This window comes from Danio aesculapii, chromosome 13 (assembly GCF_903798145.1).
Source record: "Danio aesculapii chromosome 13, fDanAes4.1, whole genome shotgun sequence".
Taxonomy (NCBI): domain Eukaryota; kingdom Metazoa; phylum Chordata; class Actinopteri; order Cypriniformes; family Danionidae; genus Danio; species Danio aesculapii.
The window spans coordinates 23,813,040-23,835,672 of record NC_079447.1 but is presented as its reverse complement, the minus strand read 5'-3'; the positions used below and the strand labels follow the sequence as shown (position 1 = coordinate 23,835,672).

The 22,633-nt window shown below is 36.4% G+C and overlaps 2 protein-coding genes across 2 annotated transcripts; both read left to right on the top strand.

Annotated features, from left to right (window-relative positions):
* The first annotated feature begins 4,138 nt into the window (after positions 1-4,138).
* Positions 4,139-7,968, top strand: lrit1a (leucine-rich repeat, immunoglobulin-like and transmembrane domains 1a). Its single transcript, XM_056471472.1, has 4 exons — positions 4,139-4,260; positions 4,961-5,421; positions 6,403-6,708; positions 6,866-7,968. Exons 1-4 carry the CDS (start codon positions 4,139-4,141, stop codon positions 7,906-7,908), a joined length of 1,932 nt encoding a protein of 643 aa, XP_056327447.1. The 3' UTR covers positions 7,909-7,968.
* A 4,011-nt stretch (positions 7,969-11,979) lies between these two features.
* lrit2 (leucine-rich repeat, immunoglobulin-like and transmembrane domains 2) lies at positions 11,980-15,478 on the top strand. Its single transcript, XM_056471555.1, has 3 exons — positions 11,980-12,086; positions 13,271-14,046; positions 14,653-15,478. The coding sequence occupies exons 1-3, from the start codon at positions 11,980-11,982 to the stop codon at positions 15,453-15,455; spliced, it is 1,686 nt and encodes a 561-aa protein (XP_056327530.1). The 3' UTR covers positions 15,456-15,478.
* The last annotated feature ends 7,155 nt before the right edge of the window (positions 15,479-22,633 follow it).

The following is a 22,633-nucleotide window of genomic DNA, read 5'->3' as shown; positions in this document are numbered from 1 at the left end:
CTAATAATGCTCAAGAGGCTTATAGGCTACACAAACTGCAGCTTTCATTGCATTCTTGAGCAGAAACTAAACTAAATGTCAAACTCATAAAGATCTTTAGGGGAATAATGTGACCTCAGTAGACCTTAGTAAGGCTGAAGGAAATGTTTAGCACTTTGTGTTCATTTATAGAATAATACTAAATATAAAACAGTAGAAATGATTAGTGCTATAAACAAAAATTAATCATGTCAATATGTTTAAGAAAATTATACATGCTTATAATACAATTTATGTATAAATCTAAATTTCTATGTTACAAAATAGTTTTGTAATTTTGTTTTTATGTGTGTATCACATATACTAAATAAATAAATAAATAAATAAATAAATAACCTTCAATTTCTTAGCGTTGTATGTGCTATGCTAATTATTCTCTTTATTCTCTACTTCCAACAGGGGATTCTCATCCCGAGACCCTCAGACCACACATTCTGATTCGATCCAAGACCAGCGACGAGATGATCCCAAGGTTACCATATCCTGGACCAGGCCGTATCCTGAGCAGCTACTGTGGTGGTCAGTGGATAGCATGAGACTGCTTCCTGTGACGCTTCAGGGACAGATGAGTCTTCGCTGAGGTCCAGCTTCCAGCCTTTGGCGCTTGGACTACAGCTCTCCACAAAATTTTTGGCTAGTGGTGAAATGGTCGTGCCCGTCTGAGCCTGGTTCTCTCTGGGTTTTTTTCTTCACCTTCGCCAATTGGTGGAGTTTTTTCCTCGCCGCTGTCGCCACTAGCTTGCATGGTTCGGGATCTGTGGAGCTGTGCATCGATGGATTGCCCTTCAGTGTTTGAACTCTCAGTAGTGATTATTAAACCACACTGAACTGAGCTAAACTGAAACTTTAGAAAATGAACTACACTGGTTCAATTTAATATGATCTTTTGTGTGAAGCTGCTTTGACACAATCTACATTGTAAAAGCGCTATACAAATAAAGGTGAATATATATATATATAAAACACTCTGACATAAAACTTTTATTTTGGAAGTTATTAATTGTGATAAATTTTTGCCCAGCACCAGAAACGATATTAAAATAATTTCAACTAATTGAGTTAAGCTCGTGACACACTTGAGAAATTCTGTTTCACATTTATAACTTGGCACTAATCAGAACAGATATTTTGGTGCCAAGGATCAATGTTGCCGGATAAACAAAAAGGCTTCTGGCAAAAAAAACTCTCTTTGGCCAAGAATTAAAGGAAAATATTCTCCATAACAGACACACCATATGGTTTTATTATACATGCAAATTTTTCTATGAACAAAATATTTTTAAAAGTTAAACTGCTGTGTCTGTACTTTCCTTGCTTACTGTTTTGACTTGTTTACTGAGTTAATGTTGTCGAGATATATACAGTATTCTATTTGAATGCATTTTAAATAGCAAATTATTCATATGATGCAGTATATATAATTATATTGCAAGAATTGTTGCATTTAAAAAAACCTGCATAACAGCAGGCTAATAAGAAGAGCAAGCTGCTGGTGAGTCAAGGCCTAACAGGATTACATGAAGGAAAATATTTTTCAAATCCCATTGGATACGCCATTGAACAATAGCTGTGTGCTCTGTGTCCTCTGTCTGAGAGTATACTCTGACAGATATTAGTAGACTTTATTCTGTGCATTTTCAATCAATTCAGTAATAAATCTATTGATAAAGGGCTCTTTTATCAACCAATCACATGGCAGCAACTACATGCATTTAGGCATGTAGACATGGTCAATACGATCTGCTGCAGTTTAAACTGAGCATCAGAATGGGGGAAAAAAAGGTGATTTAAGTGACTGAAGGTGGCATAGTTGTTGGTGCCAGATGGGCTGTCTGAGTATTTCAGAAACTGCTGATCTACTGGGATTTTCCAGCACAATCACAATCATCTCTAGGCTTTACAGAGAATGGTCTGAAAAAGAAAATATCCAGTGAGCAGCAGTTCTAAGTGCCCAATGTCCAGACTGCTTCGAGCTGATAGAAAGGCAACAGTAACTCAAATAACCACTTGTTACAACCGAGATATGCAGAAGAGCATCTCTGAACGCACAACACATCGAACCTTGAGGCAGATGGGCTACAGCAGCAGAAGACCACCCTGTCAGCTAAGAACAGGAATCTGAGGCTAAAATTCACACAGGCTCCCCAAAATTGAACAATAGAAGATTGGAAAAACGTTGCTTGGTCTAATGAGTCTCGATTTCTGCTGCGACATGCGGATGGTAGGGTCAGAATTTGGCATCAACAACATGAAAGCATGGATCCATCCTGCCTTGAAGCAACTGTTCAGGCTGGTGCTGGTGGTGTAATGGTGTGGGGGATATTTCTTTGGCACACTTTAGGCCCAGTAGTACCAATTAAGCATTGTGTCAACACCACAGCCTACCTGAGTATTGTTGCTGACCATGTCCATCCTTTCATGCCCACAGTGTACCCGTGTTCTGATGGCTACTTACAGCAGGATAACGCGCCATGTCATAAAGCGCGAATAATCTCAGACTGGATTTTTGAAAATGATAATGAGTTCACTGTACTTAAATGGCCTCCACAGGCACCAGATCTCAATCCAGTAGAGCGCCTTTGGATCATGAATGTGCAGCTGACAAATCTGCAGCAACTGCATGATGCTATCATGTCGATATGGACCAAAATCTCTGAGGAATATTTCCAGTACCTTGTTGAATCTATGCCATGAAGGATTAAGGCAGTTCTGAAGGCAAAGGGGGGGTCTAGTACTAGTAAGGTGTACCTAATAAAGTGGCCGTTGATTGTATAAGGTGCGTAAGCAATACATTATAATGTTCAATTAGAAATGAGATTAAGAGATGTAATGTAACATTTAACAAAACATTTACTGTATTACACTAATTATTTGTCTTTGTTAACGTTAGTGAAGTAAGGATGTTCATTGTTAGTTCCTGTTATCATTGTTCATTGTCATTGTTAGTTCCTGTTATCTGACTGTGTATTTACTAATGTTATCAAGCACCAATTAGAATTTTAATTATACATTAGTAAATACTGTAAGTTATAAGTGCAAAGTATTGTTCATTCTTAATTTATTTAAATAAAACCAATGAAACAAGATTAAGGAGTGATTAATATTTAATATTTAATGTTTTTTTTTCTTTTTAAGAAAAAGAAATATTAATAAATATTGAATTGTTAGTGTTAGGTTAGAATATCAAAGTAATCGTTTAAAAAATACATGGTTGATACTACAATTATTTATAATAAAAGGCAGAAGACAGAACGTTATTTTTAAAAAATACATTATTAAAATGTATGCTATTAGAGAACGATGGAGTACAAATAGAATAGAGAATTAGTAACAGGAGTTTTGACAAAATATGACTCTTTGGGAGTCTTGTAAAAAACTAACACAACAGTAGCAATCCAAATCAACAAAAGAGCAATAATTGTTATGATCAGCTGGTTAAAGTTTTTACACACAACAAGGGTTATGAAGTAATAACAGATCATCTGATTCAGCAGTCTTTTGTGGCATTTTATTTGCAGTACAAACATTCTAAATGCACCTACAGCATTTTTGTCCGATTAAGATAAGTTTATTAAGCATATAAATATTAAAGTGTTGACATAAATATTGAGTATTGTTTTGTTTTTTAACAAGTGTTAAAACTAAATTTTACACACTGGTACAAGCAAATATAAATGACTGATACAACCAGAACAGACCAGCTTTCAAAGCATAATCTCTTACACAATCCAGCAGTGATAAGAGAAAAACAGCCATAATTTAACTGTCTGACAGTTGGACGGCTTAAAATAGAGCTTGATGAGGGGTGGGCATTACACATCATGACCAATTCGCAAACATTTCCCTCCTTTAATTAACAGCTGTATCTCTGTGTAGCCTATCAGATTGCAAGATTGCGCACGCAAATGAATGAAAATAACGCGCGTGCTTGCGCTAATCCTCGTCTGTCCTTTTTATCTGCTGGACTTCTATCTGTCAGATCACTATGGGATGTCGGAGCAGAGGGACGATGACATGCTGGTTATTTTTCCATAACTGCAAGTGGATGGTTCTTCATTAAAACTACGTTCCGCGGTGTTGTATTGACACTAGTGGCGAAATGTCTCTTATTGTCTTTTTGGGTCTCCTACTGGCATCTGGAGGCTTTCCACTTGTTCGGAGCACCTGTCCTACACAGTGCAGCTGCTTTTATCATAACTTGAGTGATGGATCAAGAGCCAGGTTCGTGTGTGTTCATTTTAATCTCTTTTTTCTTTATTTAGTGGGAAATGCAAGGCGTTTTCACACTTGAATTGCAGTGAACTGATGCGTTTTCAGACCCTGGCTGTGTTGTATACATGGCATAACTAAATTATATTTAATTTATTTTTATTATTTTTTTCTTAAATTTAGTAATTAACATGTACATACGTATATTAACATATACAATTTTGATAACCACAAAGTAGCCATGGTTACACTAACCATGATCAGATGGCATTTGTCGTAAAACGAAAAGAAAATAGTAATCAATACGCCAATATGTATGTTATTATATAATATTACCTTGTTATTTGCTATTACTTTTTAATGACTTTGTTAATAAAACTATGAATTATTTTCGTTTGTTCATTGTGTTTTATTTCGTTTGGGATATTTAACACAATTTATGCATTTATTTAATATTTTAATATATGACCAGGTCTCACTGGAAGAAGAGACAGTACTGTCTCAATGTGATCTCCTGGCTAAATAAAGGAAATAATAATTATTATAATTTTAATATTTGAGCAATCGATTTAAACAAATGTATGTATTTCATAATATTATAACAAATTTGGTTTAATTATTGCTGAAAGCGTTTGTAACTGGTTTTCGTGTGCGCATGCTTTTAAATCCCTGATTTATAAATCTTTCCTCTTGTTTGGATTGCGTTTTGCAGGAGCGTGATTTGCAATGATCCAGAGATTTCCCTGGTGCCCGCCTCATTCCCAGGCGACACATGCAAACTTCGCATTGAAAAGACTGCCATCAAGAGGATCCCGAGCGAGGCTTTTAGTTACCTCTCAAACTTAGAATTCCTCTGGATGTCATTTAACGTTTTATCCTCTCTGAACTCGGACAGTTTCCGCGGCCTGTACAGTTTAGAGGAGCTAAGGCTGGATGGAAATTCGCTCTCTTCCTTTCCGTGGGAGTCCCTGATGGACATGCCGAGTCTGAGGCTCCTTGATATCCACAACAACCAGCTCTCCTCATTGCCTTCTGAAGCTGCTCTCTACATGAAAAACATCACCTATCTGGATTTATCCAGTAATAATCTGCTGACGGTACCAGCCGAAGTTCTCAATACTTGGTTGACAATTAAACCCACCCTGGGAGTAGAAAGTTCAAAAATGATTCTTGGTATGTTTTTTTGTCTCCTTTTTAAAATGCATTGGGGGTTTTATATATAACATTATTTATATATAAAATTTGTATAAATGTATTTAAATATATATAAAACATTTTTTTCATACTTTGCATAGTAAGTTAAATTGTTCAGCAGATCCTCTTATTTTTTATTTATTTATTTACTTATTTATAATTTAACATTTTCCAGTTAAAAAAAAAAAAATTGGTGGTTTTAACAAAGATATTTTCCTGACATCAAGACACCTGCAAAAGCATTTATTATTTGTGTTTCAAATGATTAGATATTAAAATATAAACAATTATTTTTAGTAAAAGTTGTCAAACAATTTACAGTATGAGAAAGTATTTCTACTTTTATACAAAAACCTCTATCAGATGCGATTAATTGCCTACATTATTTGGAAAACTTGCATGCTCTTACAACATTTTATATTATTATGTTATTCTTAAAGTAATATTTCACCCACCCCCCCAAATTTTTTTTTTATAAAATTCCCTCACTATTAACACACACACACACACACACACACAATTTCTATAAAACCTCTACGAGTTTCATAATTCTGTTGAATATTCTGTATATTTTAAAGGATGTTAATAACCAGACTATCAACACTATGAAAAAAATGCAGGGTTCCACACAATTCCTTAATCAATTTGTGTTTAGACAACATGAAGTTAATTTAATTGCTTTTACAAATTTAAGTTGACTGAATTTAAAACAATTAAGTTATCCCACAAAAACTCTCAAGAATTGTGTTGATTCCGCTTATTATAAATCCGTAATTTGAACAAGCAGCAAAAAATTTTTTTTGGAGTGAACATTCTTCAAAATATCTTCTTTTGCTTCCAACAGAAAAAATAAGCATGTGTATGTTTGGAACATCTGAGGCTGTGTCAGCATTGTATTTTTTGGGTAAACTAACATTTTACGAAGTTGCCTCTAGTCACTAATCATTTGTTTTGCTCCAGGTCTTCATGATAACCCCTGGCTGTGCGACTGTCGTTTATATGACCTGGTCCAGTTCCAGAAGTCTCCCAGTCTGTCAGTGGCTTTCATTGACACGAGGCTCAGGTGTGCTGATCCAGAGAGTCTGTCTGGAGTTCTGTTCAGTGATGCTGAGCTCCGTCGCTGCCAAGGACCTCGGGTTCACACCGCTGTGGCCCGTGTAAGAAGTGCAGTGGGAAACAATGTCTTGCTGCGATGCGGAACCGTTGGGGTTCCCATCCCCGAGCTGGCCTGGAGAAGGGCAGATGGGAAGCCACTCAACGGGACAGGTGAGTCAGCACAGAGCAGGTTGGTTTCAGAACTACTAATGAACCATGATTCCTCCACAATCTGGTGCAGACACAACAATGCACTTTGATTACACAATACTAATTAGATCCTGCTTTTTCAGCAATCATACTCAAGTGTTCTGCTTTTATTTTGCAGTTCTACTGGAGAATTCGAAAGAGGGAATTGTTTGGTCTATTTTAAGCGTACCTGCTGTATCCTATCGTGACACTGGAAAATACATCTGCAAAGCTACAAATTATGCAGGCAGTGCAGAAGCTGTGATTTCTTTAATCATAAATGATGCACCCAAAATGGAAAATCCAACCCTGGATCCAAAACCCAAACTAAAGTCCAAAAAGCCAAACACAATGGTCAAAGCAGCCTATCAAGAAAAACACATTGCCACTTATGTTTCCCCAACACCTAAAAATGGACTACCACTCAGTGGCACAGCGAGCTACACAGGCCCGTATCCCGGAATGGAGAGCGACAATGCTGCTAATAGTCGGATGAATACCCAAACAGCCAGTCCAGATGGATTCTTGGAGACCAATCTGAGCAACTTAGCCGCAAACACATCCTCACTCCAGCAAGACCCTGACAGGGTAGTGCGCTCTGTGAAAGTGATTGGTGATACAGACTACACTGTGTGTCTGAACTGGAGGGCTCCGACCGCCAAAAACACCACCGCCTTCAGCGTCCTCTACGCTGTGTTTGGGGAAAGAGATATGCGCAGAATTAATGTCAGTCCCGGCAACAACCGGATCGTCATTGAGGGACTAGTTCCAAAAACCAAATACATCGCCTGTGTGTGCGTCAAGGGGCTGATCCCCAAAAAGGAGCAGTGTGTAATCTTCTCAACAGATGCAGCGGCGAGCGCTAATGGAACCCAAAAGCTCATTAATGTAGTAGTAATCACGGTCGCTTGCGTGATAGCTGTGCCTCTGACTGTGATCGTGTGCTGCGGGGCGCTTAAGAGGAAAATTAAGAAGTTTCTGGGCAAGAACTCCAAAGACATTCAGGACTCATATGTGACTTTTGAGACACTATCTCCCAGCACCAAGGCCAAAGGCTTGGAGGGGGAATATCTCACCAGACTGAATGCTGAGGAGTCCAACAGACTGCTGTCAGCCCGCTCCAGCTTAGACTCTGAGTCCACAGCCAAGATTGAGGGACAGCCGAATGAATACTTCTGCTGACAGTATCCCTCAGCCACGATTCCACCACGCAGCCTGCCGTGTATCCAGGCCCAGCCGCAGTACCTGAGTGCACATAATCTGTACCAGCAGTACATGACTGGCCATCCGTGAAGAAGCTTCTGGATACTTTGCATATGTAACAAAGCGCACCACGTCAGCTTTTGTTACTGTGTATTTGGACTTGGTTTCTAAACTAAGCCATTTGGCTGGTGGTGGGGTTGTGGCTGAGCGATCCCAGGAACATGTATATAGACCCTTTTAGATATTGCTAGAAGGAAAAGATTCAAAGGGAAATGTTCATATGAAAAATGTTCTTGTATATTTATGTATATCGAAACATCTATTAATATGTGATAATAATAAGAATATGTACAGAATTGGGTCATTTCTACATACACTCTTAAAAATAGGTTTCATTTTGTTTTCACAATGCTGTAAAACAATGTTTTGGTTCCACAAAGAACTTTTCAGGAACGTGTTCTTAAAGGGAACCTACATATTATATCATCATTAATTCATCCTCTACTTGTTCCAAAGTGAATTGAGTTTCTTTATTCTGTTGAACACAAAGAAAGATATACTCATCAACTTCCATACTTTGGATGTGATTGGCTGCTTTTTCGCAATCTTTCTCAGAATAACTTGTTTTTAGTTCAACAGAAGAGATAAAATATAAAAGTTTAGAACAACTTGAGTGTGATCAAATGGTGTTGGAATGTTCATTTTTGGGTCAACTATCCCTTTAAAAAGCTTTTTTTTCCTTACCGTGAAAAATCTTAAAACATCTTTTCCACTTTTAAGATTGCAAAGATGCCATGAATCTCACTTTTGTAGCATCTTGAATCTGTAAGACTTTAGATTATCTTTAGAAATAGGGTGATCCGATCTCTCAAAATGGAGATCTTTCTCAATTATTTATACTCCAGTGACTCAACGCTTATATATTCAGAAACTCTGACTGTCTCTGAAACTTGACTAATTTATTCAAACACTGTTCAATAAATGAGTTATCACTAACAAGAAAAAAAGTGTCTGTTTTCAGCTGAATGTCCTCTGACTTTATTTTCTTTTCTGATAACTAAAGCATTTTAGCTACTGAACGGCTTTCTAGGGGTTATTGCAACATTAGAAAATAGTTTTCACATCTAACTTGATCTCAGTGCTTGGAATCAGTGCAAATCGGAAATGTGATTGTATGGTAATTTGGCCAATCAAATTATTCAACAAAATGATTTGCCACTGATTAGACTTTTTTTTTACATGACAAAGACCTACTATTGTTTAGCAATGAATACATTTTAAAGAAGATGAAACGTGGAATAAAAACTAGAAGAGTTTAGATGCAAAAACCTTTGTGTCGTCTGAATTTTTCATCTAAAATTTGCATTTTTCTTAGGCTGTTTTGTGTGTAGTTTTAATAATTTTACCCTTAGTGCAAAGAATAGGTTACTTTCATTGCCTTTAAAGTGAAATAACTGAACATAAACATAAAAGGAGGCTGAGAAAAACAGATTTCAGATGGCACTTAAAGGTTTTTGCATCTTCAATCATTTTTTTTCTATTGACTCTAAGCTAAAATAGAGCTGAAATATACGACTGTCCTGTGAAAAAAATATAGTGTAGGCTCCCTATATAGAACACAAATGAAGAAATTTAGGAGATTTCTGCCCCTTCATTGAAAGTCTATTCACCATAAACCCATGTTTTAAAATGCTTTGCTAAAAAAAACCCAAAATACAAGCGGTCTAATCCAAGACTTCTGAAGAGATGTGATCGCTTTATAGGATGAACAGATTTTATTTAGGCTTTTATTCACGTGTAAACACTGATCAACAAACACAAAAGCTCACCAAAAAAACAAACCCCATTGGTCCCTGGATGCTTAAAGATCCTGATGTGACATGCAAAAAATGAACTTCATTGGTTCTTGTGTCAAGCAAGAACGCTTGAATAATTTGAATACTGCAAACATTGTTCACTGATCAGAATAAAGACCTAAAATAAATCTGTTCATCCAATAAAAGGAGCATGTGGTCTTAAACCTCCATCTTGGAATCAAAGATGCAAAAAAAAATCTTTATTTTTAAGAGTGTAGTTACTCTTTTAACAAAGTATAATGAGTCTAGTGTAACACTACAATAAAAAAATTGAGATTTTTATTTTAAACGCAGCAACAATATCATCAATGTGTATTCATTTCTGTTTACCTTATTAAACTTGTGCTATCTGAACCATTACGTCCCAGGTTTCTTAATAGTATTGTTGGAAATAGATTTGGTACATACAATATGAAAAAGTTTTTTTATTATATATATATCCATATATATATATATATATATATATATATATATAAATAAATTAACTTAAATGGGCTAATAATAGAATAATAATTCTAGTGAAATAAAACAAATAAGACTTTCTCCAGTCGAAAAAATATTTTCAGACATATTGTGAAAATGTCCTTGCTTTGTTAAACATCATTTGGGAAATATTTAAAAAAGAAAAAAAAATTAAAAGGGGGGCTAATAATTCTGACTTCAACTGTGTGTTTATATATATATATAGTGCTCAGCATAACTGAAAATTATGAAAAGAATATTTTGATCCATTTCTCAGTGAATACAGGCAATGTATTGTGCATGGGCATTTAAACAAAACAGATTTATTAAACATATACATTCATTAAAATAACATTTTAGTCACTAAACATATTTAGAAATTGAAAGATAAAAGAATTACTTTCAAGCAATGATAAAATGTTTTGATTTTACTTGCATTGCAAAAAATAGTTTGAAAAAGGTCATTTTTGAAAATATTTCTCATAGTTTAAAATGGTAAATTGTCTGGGTTGGTGTTGTATAGAACTATACAAAAACTATGCAAATAACTTCAAGTACTTTTCTGTTATTCTACAGACTTATTTCTTTATACTGTATATTATATCTTTTTTGTGAAATTTTTTTTTATTATTTCAGTTTTTGATTAATATAAAAAAAATACAGCCTATGATTATATCATAAAACAAACCCGAATCCCCACCCCCACCCCCACCCAGGTAGACCTTTTATATAAATGACAGAAGTTGCTGTAAAAAAAACAAAAAAACAAGAATAATGTCAATCCAAATAAAGAGTAAAGATATAGTATAAAAATTAATAAAAAGTACAAATAAATAACTATTGCATCATAAGATACATGAAGTGCATATAAACAGAAAAGCTGTACATTAGAAGATAGAAACAAGAAATATGACTGTATATTATTGCTGATACATTATATTATTTCAATTAGGTTAATAACTACTGAACTGTCAACAAAACCACTTTGTTAAACAATAGAGTTTAATTTTCAACATTAAAAGTCTAGAGCAGAGAGAAAGGTCCTATAATGCATTCCTTCATTCCTTTTCTTTTCAGCTTAGACCTTTTATTAATCAAGGGTCACCACAGTGGAATGAACTGCCAACTTATCCAGCATATGTTTTACGCAGCTGCAAACAATCACTGGGAATCACTCATACACTCTCATTCACACACATACACCACTGACAATATTAGCTTACCCAATTCACCTATAGTGAATGTCTTTGGACTGTGGGGGAAACCGGAGGAAACCCACACGGACACGGGGAGAACATGCAAACTCCACACAGAAATGCCAACTGACCCAGTCAAGGCTCGAACCAGCTGCCTTCTTGCTGTGAGGTGACAGCGATAACCACTGCACCACCGTGTCGCCCCATAATGCAATTGAGAACTGTAAATAAATGGAAAAACATGAAAACTGTTAATTAACAGATATTTTTTTACAGTGTACAAAATAAAAATATTTCCACTTTTGAAGTTGCACCTAACTCTGATTTTTGTCAATTAAATTTTAGAATTTTACAATATTTGTAAAAGTGTTTTATTTTTACAGTCTAGGTCAAAATTAATAGGTCAGTCCTACAATTAAGTTGCAAACAGTGTCTCACGAGGTACGTCAAGGATTACAGCTAATAGGCTTTACCGAACTGTACCTGCAGTCATGTCGTGCACAGACACAGAGCGGATGTACCATTTATAGGAGACCATGGATGCCTCTGTTTTATTTCATCTGATTGTTTTCTGTATTTTGATTAGTCATATCAGCTCAGAGTGTTTTCCAGGATGCTCCTGTGGGACTGATCGTCATGGGAGGTTAGTTTCAGTTTGTTTTAGTGATGGCATATTGTAGATGAGTAGTGTCATTGAGCAAAGATGGTGGTTGTTGTTTTGAAACAGGGCACAATGTGAAAGCTAACGTCTGTAAATATATGTCAGTGTGCCTTTAACTACTCTGCCCATAATGTTATAAAGTAAATTATTTAAATAGTTAAAAATATATTAAAATTGATTCTTGAATTCTTATAATTACACCCTTAAACATATAGCTTCCAAAAGAAGGTTTTCCCAGCAATGAGACAATTGGAAATCTTTTTTGAGTTCCACGCAAGAACTTTTCAGTGATCAGTTTTGAAATGAGTATTTTTTCTTTGTTTGGACAATATTTTCATTTTTCACGATAAAAAACATTTTGTGCAATGAAAAAAAAAAAAATCACAGAACCACCGATGATGCCAATGAAGAACTTTTTTTAAATTCAACATTTTATTAGAGGTTAACTGTATGTACTGTGTTTGTGCATGTATTTATTTAAAAAAATAATAATGAGTCATTATACTGTCATTACAGGCATGCCAAGCATTTTTTTTCAAAAGGCTGCTTCATGTTGGAACTAAAATAAAGAACAAATCTCTGTCAGGACAACTTGATTTTGTTAATTCTTTTTAAGAACAGCTGAGAGTGGCTTTGTCAAATTGTATTAAATAGGCCTACCTCTCATGGAAAAATATATACAACATTTTATTTTAGATAATTATTTTTGTTGAATTTGTCTTAACTTTTTAATTTAGAGCTTAAAATACAATACACAATCAAGCAAGCAAATAGAATACAAAAAAAAGTTCTCAACATTTTATTTATATAGATATAGAAAAGGCTGTTATCTGGTCATGTTTGAGATGGAAGAAACAAGAACATTGCCAGGATAGGTTGATGATATTCATTTCTTATAATTGTTTTTAATACATTTTATTATTTATTTATTATTTAAAAAATATTTAACTTTTTTAATTTAGGGTTTATTCTAAAGTTAATTTAATTTTTTTAAATCCCAATATTATTGTATCGGCTGCTAATTGATCATGATGGAACATTCCATTTGCCATAATAGCTCATATGTTAAAAACATTATAATGTAATAGCTATTATAATGTCAAGTACAGACGTTTTCTTTAGATTTGTACGTCAACATCTAATTAAATGCATTGAATACCTTTTAGGTCACTCACGTGTATGGAAACAGCTCTAACCGGGATTCCTGACGATCTACCGGAAGATTTGACAAAAATCCGGATTGAGAAATCACAACTAAGCGAACTGCCGAAGGCCGCGTTTTCCCATGTCAATGCCCTAAAACATCTCTGGTTGAACTTCAATGACATTGCCATCATAAACATTAAAAGTCTGGAAGGTCTGGCTAACCTGACGGAGCTCAGGCTGCAGGGAAACAAGCTGCGTTCAGTACCGTGGACCGCGTTCGAGGAGACGCCAAACCTCAAGATCCTGGACCTGAAACACAACCGCATCGACGCCCTTCCCGAACACGCCCTCAAGTTTTTACCAGGCCTGACCTACTTAGACCTGTCCTCAAATCAACTCTCAGTCATATCTAAAGACGTCTTTCTCAACTGGCCTCTTTATCATTCAGAAAACAAGCACGAAAAGCCTTCAGCATCTAATGTTGTTCTGGCGCTTCATGACAACCCGTGGCTGTGCGACTGTCGGCTGGGAGGCTTCATTGAGTTTATTAAATCGTTAACTCCGCCGTTTATTCTTATGAACTCTTATTTGACGTGTTCTAGCCCTGAATTGAAGGCAGGGAAGTTTTTTCATGAGGTGAACTTGAAGACGTGTGTGAAGCCAGTGGTCAGTGCTCCGGTTATCAACATCACCGCGCCGTTGGGAGGTAACGTCACGCTGACGTGCTCTGTGTCGGCCAGACCTGAAGCGGTCATTCGGTGGATATATGCCCTTAAGATGCTAAGAGGATTTCGCGGTAAGAGATGAACGTAAAATATGTTTACATACATTTATTTGTGTTTAAGATAAATATGCTTAACCCTCGATTAGTATACACACACACACATTAGCCCACTTTTGCAAATGACATACGCAGCCTAATGAACAAATAAATTGACCTCATCTACTTAGACTCTTAAGTACCCAGCAAGCATTTTTTTTTTGTTTTTAAAAGATGTCTAATAGATGTCCAATAGACGTCTAAACATAGCAGTCTTGGCTAAAACAAGGCTAAATTTGGGCTGTCAATGAAAATCTAATAAACGTCTAAGAGTAGGCCAAAATTTGACTAGTCGTCAAATAAACAGAAAGGAATGACTACACATATAAAGTCTGTCTAATACGACTAGTCTAGTTTCGAGCTATTCTTAGATGTCTATTAGATTTTCACTGACAGCCCAAGTTTAGCCTTGTTTTAGCCAAACTGTCTACGTTTAGAGGTCTATTAGACGTCTATTAAACACATAATTGTTTGCTAGGTAGATACTGTTATTTAATATAGAGTTTATATAATACGTACATGCTATGTTATTATTACAGCCTTTTGATATGACCTATTGAACAATATTTTCATTTGTTTTAGAAATTCTGAGCCGTGTGGATGAAGACACCATCAGTTCTCAGCTGGTAATTCCTTCACTCCATTCAGCCGACCGAGGCCTCTACACCTGCATTGCCAACAATTTCCTAGGCAATTCCTCTGTCATCATCTCAGTAGATGTGAAGTCTCAAGAAGGCTCATCATCTCATCCCTCAGGTCCTTCTGCTGCCATCGGCGAGGAGAACGTTTATATCGACATCCGTATTGCCAAACAGACAGTTTATGGCATCACAATTGAGTGGCGTGCTGTGACAGAAAATCCAGCAGAAACCTGGTTCACCATCCATTTCGGCCGATATGAGGCGGTTAAGAAGGAGCAGATTTACATGGGGCCAGGTATAAACACATACTCGGTCACAGACCTGCTCCCTGCCACAAAATATGAAATTTGCGTTACTCTTAAGAACCAGGCTCCTCGAATCGGTCAGTGCATTGTGTTTGTGACTGGCAGTGATTTCAACGAGATGGAACAGAGAGAGAAGCTCATTCATATTGTGGTCATTGTACTTGCCATGGTGCTCGCTGTGCCTGCAGGAATGTACGCCTGTACCACCGATGCCAAGTTCAACTGTTTCGAGCGCTGCGCTGAGATGTGGAGAAACAGAAGACACGCAGAGCTTTCAAACCCGGCTGGCGACAGGCAGGGTACATTTGACAGTCTCCAGGCTGCCAGTGATGAAGGTCTCTATAAAGAATCCAACAAAGACAAGAAAGCCAGAAGAAGGTCTGCGGAGAAGATACACAAGACAAAGAATGAACGAAGACCAACAGCTGAGCTTTACTGACACAAAAAGACAACTGTGGACTTAATAATACCCATGAAAGGGTTCACACAAGCCTCCGTTTAATTGCATTGTGACATTCATCCAGCTTGAGTGTTCAACAGAAGATGAGAGTTAAAGTTAATGCTCTTATTATGGATGCCACAATCTTCATGAGAGTCATAAACTCACGGATCAGCTTCTGGACAGGATTTTCCAAATAAGCTGGCGATAACCAAAGGAAGCGTCTGAATAAAACAGTGAAAGGCTTTAAAAATAAAGATGCATCAATGGAAGCATGATGATCTTTAAAAGGATATTTCTCAGAAATATCACCAAATTGCTGTTTACTCTGTCTCAGAGCATCCAAAATGTACAGTAGGTGGACCTTCTTCTTCCTGAAGAATTAAAGAATTTATCGAACATTGAATAATTCATAAAATGCAAGTCAATTATAACGAGCACTATGTGGGATTATTAAAAATAAATGTAAAAATAAAAAAGAATACAGACAAAACAAAAGTAATAGCCCTGGCCATTCAGCCATTTCATTCATTTTTGGTTAATTGTATCTTAACCTTGAACTTTTCGGTGCACAAAAGCTTCTTGCAGTGCACAAATGTTCCTCATTTTTAATTGTTCCTTACAAAAAAAAAAAAAAAAAACATTATTTGTGTAACAGCAATCGAGGAAGGAAAATATATATTTTTGGATGCCTGTGGAAAACTCTGAAACTTATAATCTCAGTGCATTTTCATAGAGACAACTAGTTTCAATTAAATATCGAAGATATTCATGGCACAGTTACTGTGTATGAAACTCTTTATTATGGAGATTGAAGATGATATTTCTCTTCTATAATAAGTTATTCTAGGTTGTGGTGCATTTGTATAATTGTAAAATTCACTTGGATGTTTTATGTAAGAGATTTATTTTAATGCACATTATATGGTCAGAGAGATACAGTCTAAAAGAAGATTAGGGTTGCTGAGGCTTGTTCCATATCATGTGAATCCAATAGGGTAGGTCAGTCAGCAATCAGCCAAACAATTAAAATAAAAAAAACGAATAATTAATAATAATTACTTACATTTATATAGCGCTTTTCTGGATAAAGCGCTTTACACATTTTTGGGGTGAATTTCCTCATCCACTACCAGTGTGCAGCATCCATCTGGATGACATGATGGCAGCCATATTGCACCAGACCGCACACCACACACCAGCTGATTGGTGGAGAAGAGACAGAGCGATGAAGCCAATTATAATATGGGAATGGTTAGGAGGCCATGATGGACAGAGGCCAGTGGGCAAATTTACTTGGCCAGGATACCAGGGTTAAACCCCTACTCTTTTTCAAATGACATCCTGGGATTTTTAATGACCACAGAGAGTCAGGACATCGGTTTAACGTCTCATCCGAATAACAGTGCTTACTGAGCAATATAGAGTCCTCATCAACATACTGGGGCGTTAGTACCCACACAGACCTGCAGCCCTGCTTTGCTTCAGTGGACGACCATGTGAGAGTTGCAGAGAGCTAGCTGTCAACTGACATAAGATTGCAATCCACTGACCATCCAAGGAAATAAATCTGACCTTTATTTGAACTATTAGAGGCTGGACACTTTCAGCAGTCTTGAGGCCGCCAGTGATGAAGACAAATATAAATAGCCTGCTGGACTAGTAGAGTAGAAAGCCAGGTGAATTTATGCAGAGAAGATACAAAGAATGAATAAAGATCAACGACAACGAGCTTTACCTGCACTGAAAGAGACCTACATGTATAGATTGATTAATACCCATAAAAGAGCTCAGGATAGTCTCGATGTTAATTGTATTGTGAAATTCATCCAGCTTGTGTGTTTTAGCAAAAGATGAGAGTAAAGATAATGTGCTTATCATGGATGACACAATAGCGTCTGGACAAGATTTTCCAGATAAACTTGCAAAAAACAAAAAAAGCCATTTATTCAAAGCAAAGACGTGAAACAGGTCTACATTCTTAAATATGCATTTATGGAATCATTAAGACTTTAAATGAATGGATTAATTAAAATTTAATGGGACTAGCAGCTTTTATACACTCAAAGACAACAAATATAAACTGTTATGGTTAAAGTGATTCGATTATTCATGCTTTCACAACAACCTTTAATAACATAGTTCATCTAATTTTCTACATTTGCTGTTAAGATACTTCCGTCAGGCATTCCAAGATGTACAGTAGCTAACATTTATTTTTTCTTTAGTAGATAATAATTAAAAAAAAAAAGATTTTTAGCTGAAATGGTGATCTTTATGGATTCATGAAATGTAAATCAATAGCTGCAGGCTATTTAAGAATCAACAAAGATATACTGTCAAATCTAAATTCATTTGGCAAGACAAAATCTCTTGGCAACACATTTTAATTTTGGGGTGAACATCCAATGGTTCTGCCCATTCCATAAAAACTTCTTTATTTCAGCCTTTTTTTTTTTTGTCCTTTCCTCAATTTGTGTGTGACTACAAATAATATTCTGTGGGATCAGTTTGGAAAAACAGTTGGAACTTTTATTTTTAAGGCTGTAGTACAATTAGAATCAAAAGAACAAATCTTTTATAATCTGAGTGCACTTTATAGAAGCAGCTACAATGTTTATGATACTGTGTATAAAACTATCATGATGGTGGGATGCTACATTGCCATTCTATGCTACATGAGTTATTCTAGGATAAGGTGCATATGTATAATTGTAAAATTGCATGTTTTATGTAACAGGTTTACTTTAATGCACATTACGGTCATAGAGGTAGACCGTCTAAAAGAAGATTAGGATTGTTGATGCCTGATCCATATCATGTAAACCCAACAGGGCACTATATACTTATCATTCCGCATCAGTCAGCAATAACTCAATGAAAATGACTGACACAAGACTGGTTTGTTAAATAGTTTGCCCCCTGCTTATCTGTCAGATTTATTGACTGAACATGGGCTCCGTCTGCCTCTTTGGTTGATAAATAAATCCAATGACCTTGAAATGGAAATTGCCCTTGAATTTAACTCCGTCTACTGTATTATATTATGTGAGTTGTTGTTTTGCTCCTGAAATTCACATTTTGTTCCTTTTTATATAAGAAAAATGTGAAAAATGTGCAAGCTTTGTCTGTCTGTAAATGTATCAGTCTAATGAAAATGTTACTGACACTAAACTGTTGATTTTGAATAATATAAATGTTTATACAACCGTTCTGTTTGGTTCTTGAATCTGATTGGCTGATAGCCGTGCGATATTCTGCAAATAACAGCACTCATCCAGCCTCTTAACCCTTCACCCTTGTGTATTACTCCGCCTACATACAGCAACAAGCAGAGGACACTCTAGAGTTTGACAAATATTGCTGCTGTTGGACAACATAACTACATTCTTGACTAAAAAAGCCTCGAAGGTACATTGTTTAGATTGCAACTATGCAGTTTATTCATAAGGATAGTACCTATTTTAATTTTTTTCACAATTTTGGAGCATCGGATTTAGTGTATCGGCCGCCATCGGCCTGTCCAAAAGAAAGTGACGGTTGATGTTCTACCACAAGATGACGAACAGCATTTTTTCAGCATACGTTTCAAACTACAGCTGAACAAAACAGGCAAGTGACATTCTAAGTCAATCTCTCTCTTTTGTATTTTGTAGGGCTGTATTTATACCACAGAAACTGGTAGTGTTTGCTTTGCTCTGGCTTTTTCTGGGTTATTTATTGTGAAATCCCGATTGCAACAGAGAAATACTGGGATATCTCTGTAGATTGATGGCATTTTATGCCATTCAGCCTTATAATCTTAAAATTTGAGCAAAAATTACCTGTTTTGTCATCACTTTAGACATTACGCTAGAGAATACTAGCTCTAAAGTGATGTTGGTGAAGTAGCAACGATTTCTGCTGTTCTGACATCAGCTGTAGAGGTGAATAAATGGTGGAAGAAAGTAATTCTTCATACAAAAGGATTTTGAGACCCTCAGTGTTTGATTTTCTTTTTTTATTTACACAATTATGCCATCGTACTGTTGTATAAACGCAATATCACACTAGCAGCAGTGCAATATGGCTGTATATTGGCACTGGTGGGGGTTACTAAGGCACTCGGCCTATGGCCTCGAGCCAACACACGCTTCCCACCAGAGCTGATATACAGCCATATCGCACTGCTATGAGTGTGATATTGCTTATATATCACACTTATCACACTTCCCTGCTAAAAAAAGTTGTTGCTTTCTACTAGAAAATACCATTCAAAACATCATTCAAAATCCATTAACTATTAACCAGAAGAAAAAAAAAAAACCAGTAGAAACCCACAGAGATTATTACAGTGGTCAGTACTTTCACCTCACAGCAAGGACACTGGTACGAGTCTCGGTTGGGCCAGGTGGTATTTCAGTGTAGAGTTTGCATGGGTTTGTGTTTAAGTGGGTTTCCTCTTGGTGCTCCGATTCCCTCTGGGTCCTCCGGTTTATTCGGCTTTGGCAACCCCTGATAAATTAGGGACTAAGCAGAAGAATAGTGAGTGAATGCTGATGTGGATCATAAACAAATGTGTCTTTATTAAACCAAGTTGGCCTCACATGTAAGTTTATCTATGGATTTGTGTAGGTGGGACCTACATCAGTTTGCCCATGTGTGGCCCATATGGGTTTGCCCATGCCAGAGCCACATGTTGGGTTTACATAGATTCGCTCATGTGAGAGCTACAAGGTAAAGCCAAGTATATTGCCCATATTGAGGCTACCTGGAATAGCCCAAATGTGGTCTACATGGTATAATCTCATGTGTGTTTAAGTGGTACCTACATGGGATTGCAGATGTGAGGCTTTCATAGGTTTGCCCATAAAGAACCTACAGTCAAGCACAAAATTATTCATACCCCAGGACATTTCAAAGATGGCCACAGAGTGAAATGACTTGCCTTAAAGGGACTTTTCACATACATATGGCCCACATAGGCTAATCCTCTATGGGATTGATTGTGTTTGCCCATATATACCCTATGTGCTTAACCAATGTGGAACCCTTGTGTGTTCCCCACACATGGGCAAACTAAGGTGGGCTCAATATGGGCAACACAAAATGTATGCCTTCGGAGTTGGTAAACACACATGGGGCTACTCGTTTCAACTAAATAGGGCAAACCCAGGTGGACTTAATATGGGCAACACACAATGGTTCCACATGGGTTAAACATGGGCAAATACAATTAATCCAGGCTGTCTGTGTGGGCCTTATGTAAGTCACAAGTAGGTGACTAGTACATGACTTCAGAGTGGTTAAAAAAACATTGGGGTCAACATAACCTGAAATCATTGATTTGGTTTAGAGAACATGATGCTAATTTACAATCAACAGCAGCCTAAATGGCTCAGCATTGTTATACCCCTTGAGTGTTATGGTTCTTAAAAAAGTATTGCAGATAAAACAAACAAACAAACAAACAAAAAAAAAAAACATGGAAAAAAGATGGAAAACACAGATACAGTACTTAGACTGCTGTTTGCTTGTTGAACTCAAAATTCTAAATTGGCAATGTGTTTATTGCGAGATCAAGCACAGTACGAAATAGAAGTAAGGCTAAATCCATTGAAGCAAAATGTGGCTGCTGAAGTAATTGCTGATGAGAGACTAGTGTGACAAGGTGCGAAAACAGCTGAGCTCTTATTATGCCACAGTCGACCACTTCCACTTTTTCAGCATACCAAATTCAGTTTGAGATTGTGTTATAATGCTGCTCGGTGCAGTTTAATAAAACACAACATATTTTAAAAAATTTGGCGTTTCCCTATTTTCTATAAAAACACACTGGAAATCGTGGCTCAATGGGGTCATGCGGTGACACAGGAGACGATGGGTCTTATTTATAAAACTTTGCACAGAAATCTTCCTAAAAGTGAACGTCCATCAGGATAAATTGTAATTTACATATTGATGATTATTGCTCATATGATCATTTAAAGTGGTTCAATTATTAAAGTTAAATGTGTTTACTAAGAGTTTACTTACAGCTGCACACATTCTCCTAACAAGTTTGTTTTTTTTTATAGATCACAACTTTTGCAGGGGAATGGGCTCTATGCACAGCTAGAGTTTTAAAGACATCGGTAAACTTCCCATGAAAGCTTAAAGTGACTATTTTCTATTTCACAAGGATGTTTTTACAGCATCTATGTTGTAATGTAATTACAATACATTCAGTTAAATAGACTTAATCGTTTATTTAGTTGTTCAATCATGAAATGATATGAAAGACCATTGTAACCACTAGCGCCATCAGTAGGAACAGGCTAGCTCGGAAATTCCATTGAAAAAACTGGGGTAAAATAAACTGTCATATTTTAAAGACAAGGCGGGGGGAATTGAATTTAATGCAGTGCTTCTTGTCCAATCTGAGACCCACTTTATATTGTATATCTAACAGGTAGTGAAGATTGCTGATTTTTTAAGAAATCAGATCTTAAACGTGACAATTTTGGAATGAAAAGACAGTTCACCGGAAGCCCTTGGGCTGCCTGGCTAAAAATTAAAAGTCTGTGTGCATATACAAGTTTCCACATGTTTTGTGTGTAAGCCATGTTTATAAATGAGACCCTATAGTTAAAAACAGCATATTTATCTGCATTCTACCATTATTCAAAATCATTTGGGATAATATCTACATAAGCCTGCAAAATATATAACACTGTAATGGTTTTTGGATGTTTAAATGAAGAAATCTTACATACTCTGCTATAACAAGGACCTCCCATTAGCATGTAGCATGTTTTGGATGTTTGTCCAGACCTCTGTGACCTCAACCAGAAGGCTCCAAAATAAACTGGTCGGTTCAAAATAAAATGTACACATCTTGGTTAAAATGTTCTGTTTTCCTTTTATCCTTGTCCATCAGTGCACTTTACAAGTTTGTAATCCTCTCTAAAAAAAAACAGTAATCCTACTTGCTTCCTACAGGGTATAATTCCATGTCATTTGTGCTTTTACCCCCCAGTGCTGCTTTTGCTATCTGAAAACAGACTTTTCTCATCGCAACAATTCTGCTTCATATGCAGAGGTGACTTCAAGAACAAAGAGACATGTTGAAAAGTCTTCACCCTTCAAAAATGTATCACAGTGTGCTTATGTCTTTAAACCTAAAATAGAGGTTTGGAAAAGCCAGATAGAGCAAACTC

Bases quoted from the DNA above. Each gene is read 5' to 3' on its own strand.
- lrit2 (XM_056471555.1), top strand. From the start codon at position 11,980: ATGGATGCCTCTGTTTTATTTCATCTGATTGTTTTCTGTATTTTGATT. The intron at 12,087-13,270 runs GTTAGTTTCAGT...AATACCTTTTAG, and splicing joins GGGACTGATCGTCATGGGAG to GTCACTCACGTGTATGGAAA. The intron at 14,047-14,652 runs GTAAGAGATGAA...CATTTGTTTTAG, and splicing joins GATGCTAAGAGGATTTCGCG to AAATTCTGAGCCGTGTGGAT.
- lrit1a (XM_056471472.1), top strand. From the start codon at position 4,139: ATGTCTCTTATTGTCTTTTTGGGTCTCCTACTGGCATCTGGAGGCTTT. The intron at 4,261-4,960 runs GTTCGTGTGTGT...TGCGTTTTGCAG, and splicing joins AGTGATGGATCAAGAGCCAG to GAGCGTGATTTGCAATGATC. The intron at 5,422-6,402 runs GTATGTTTTTTT...GTTTTGCTCCAG, and splicing joins AAGTTCAAAAATGATTCTTG to GTCTTCATGATAACCCCTGG.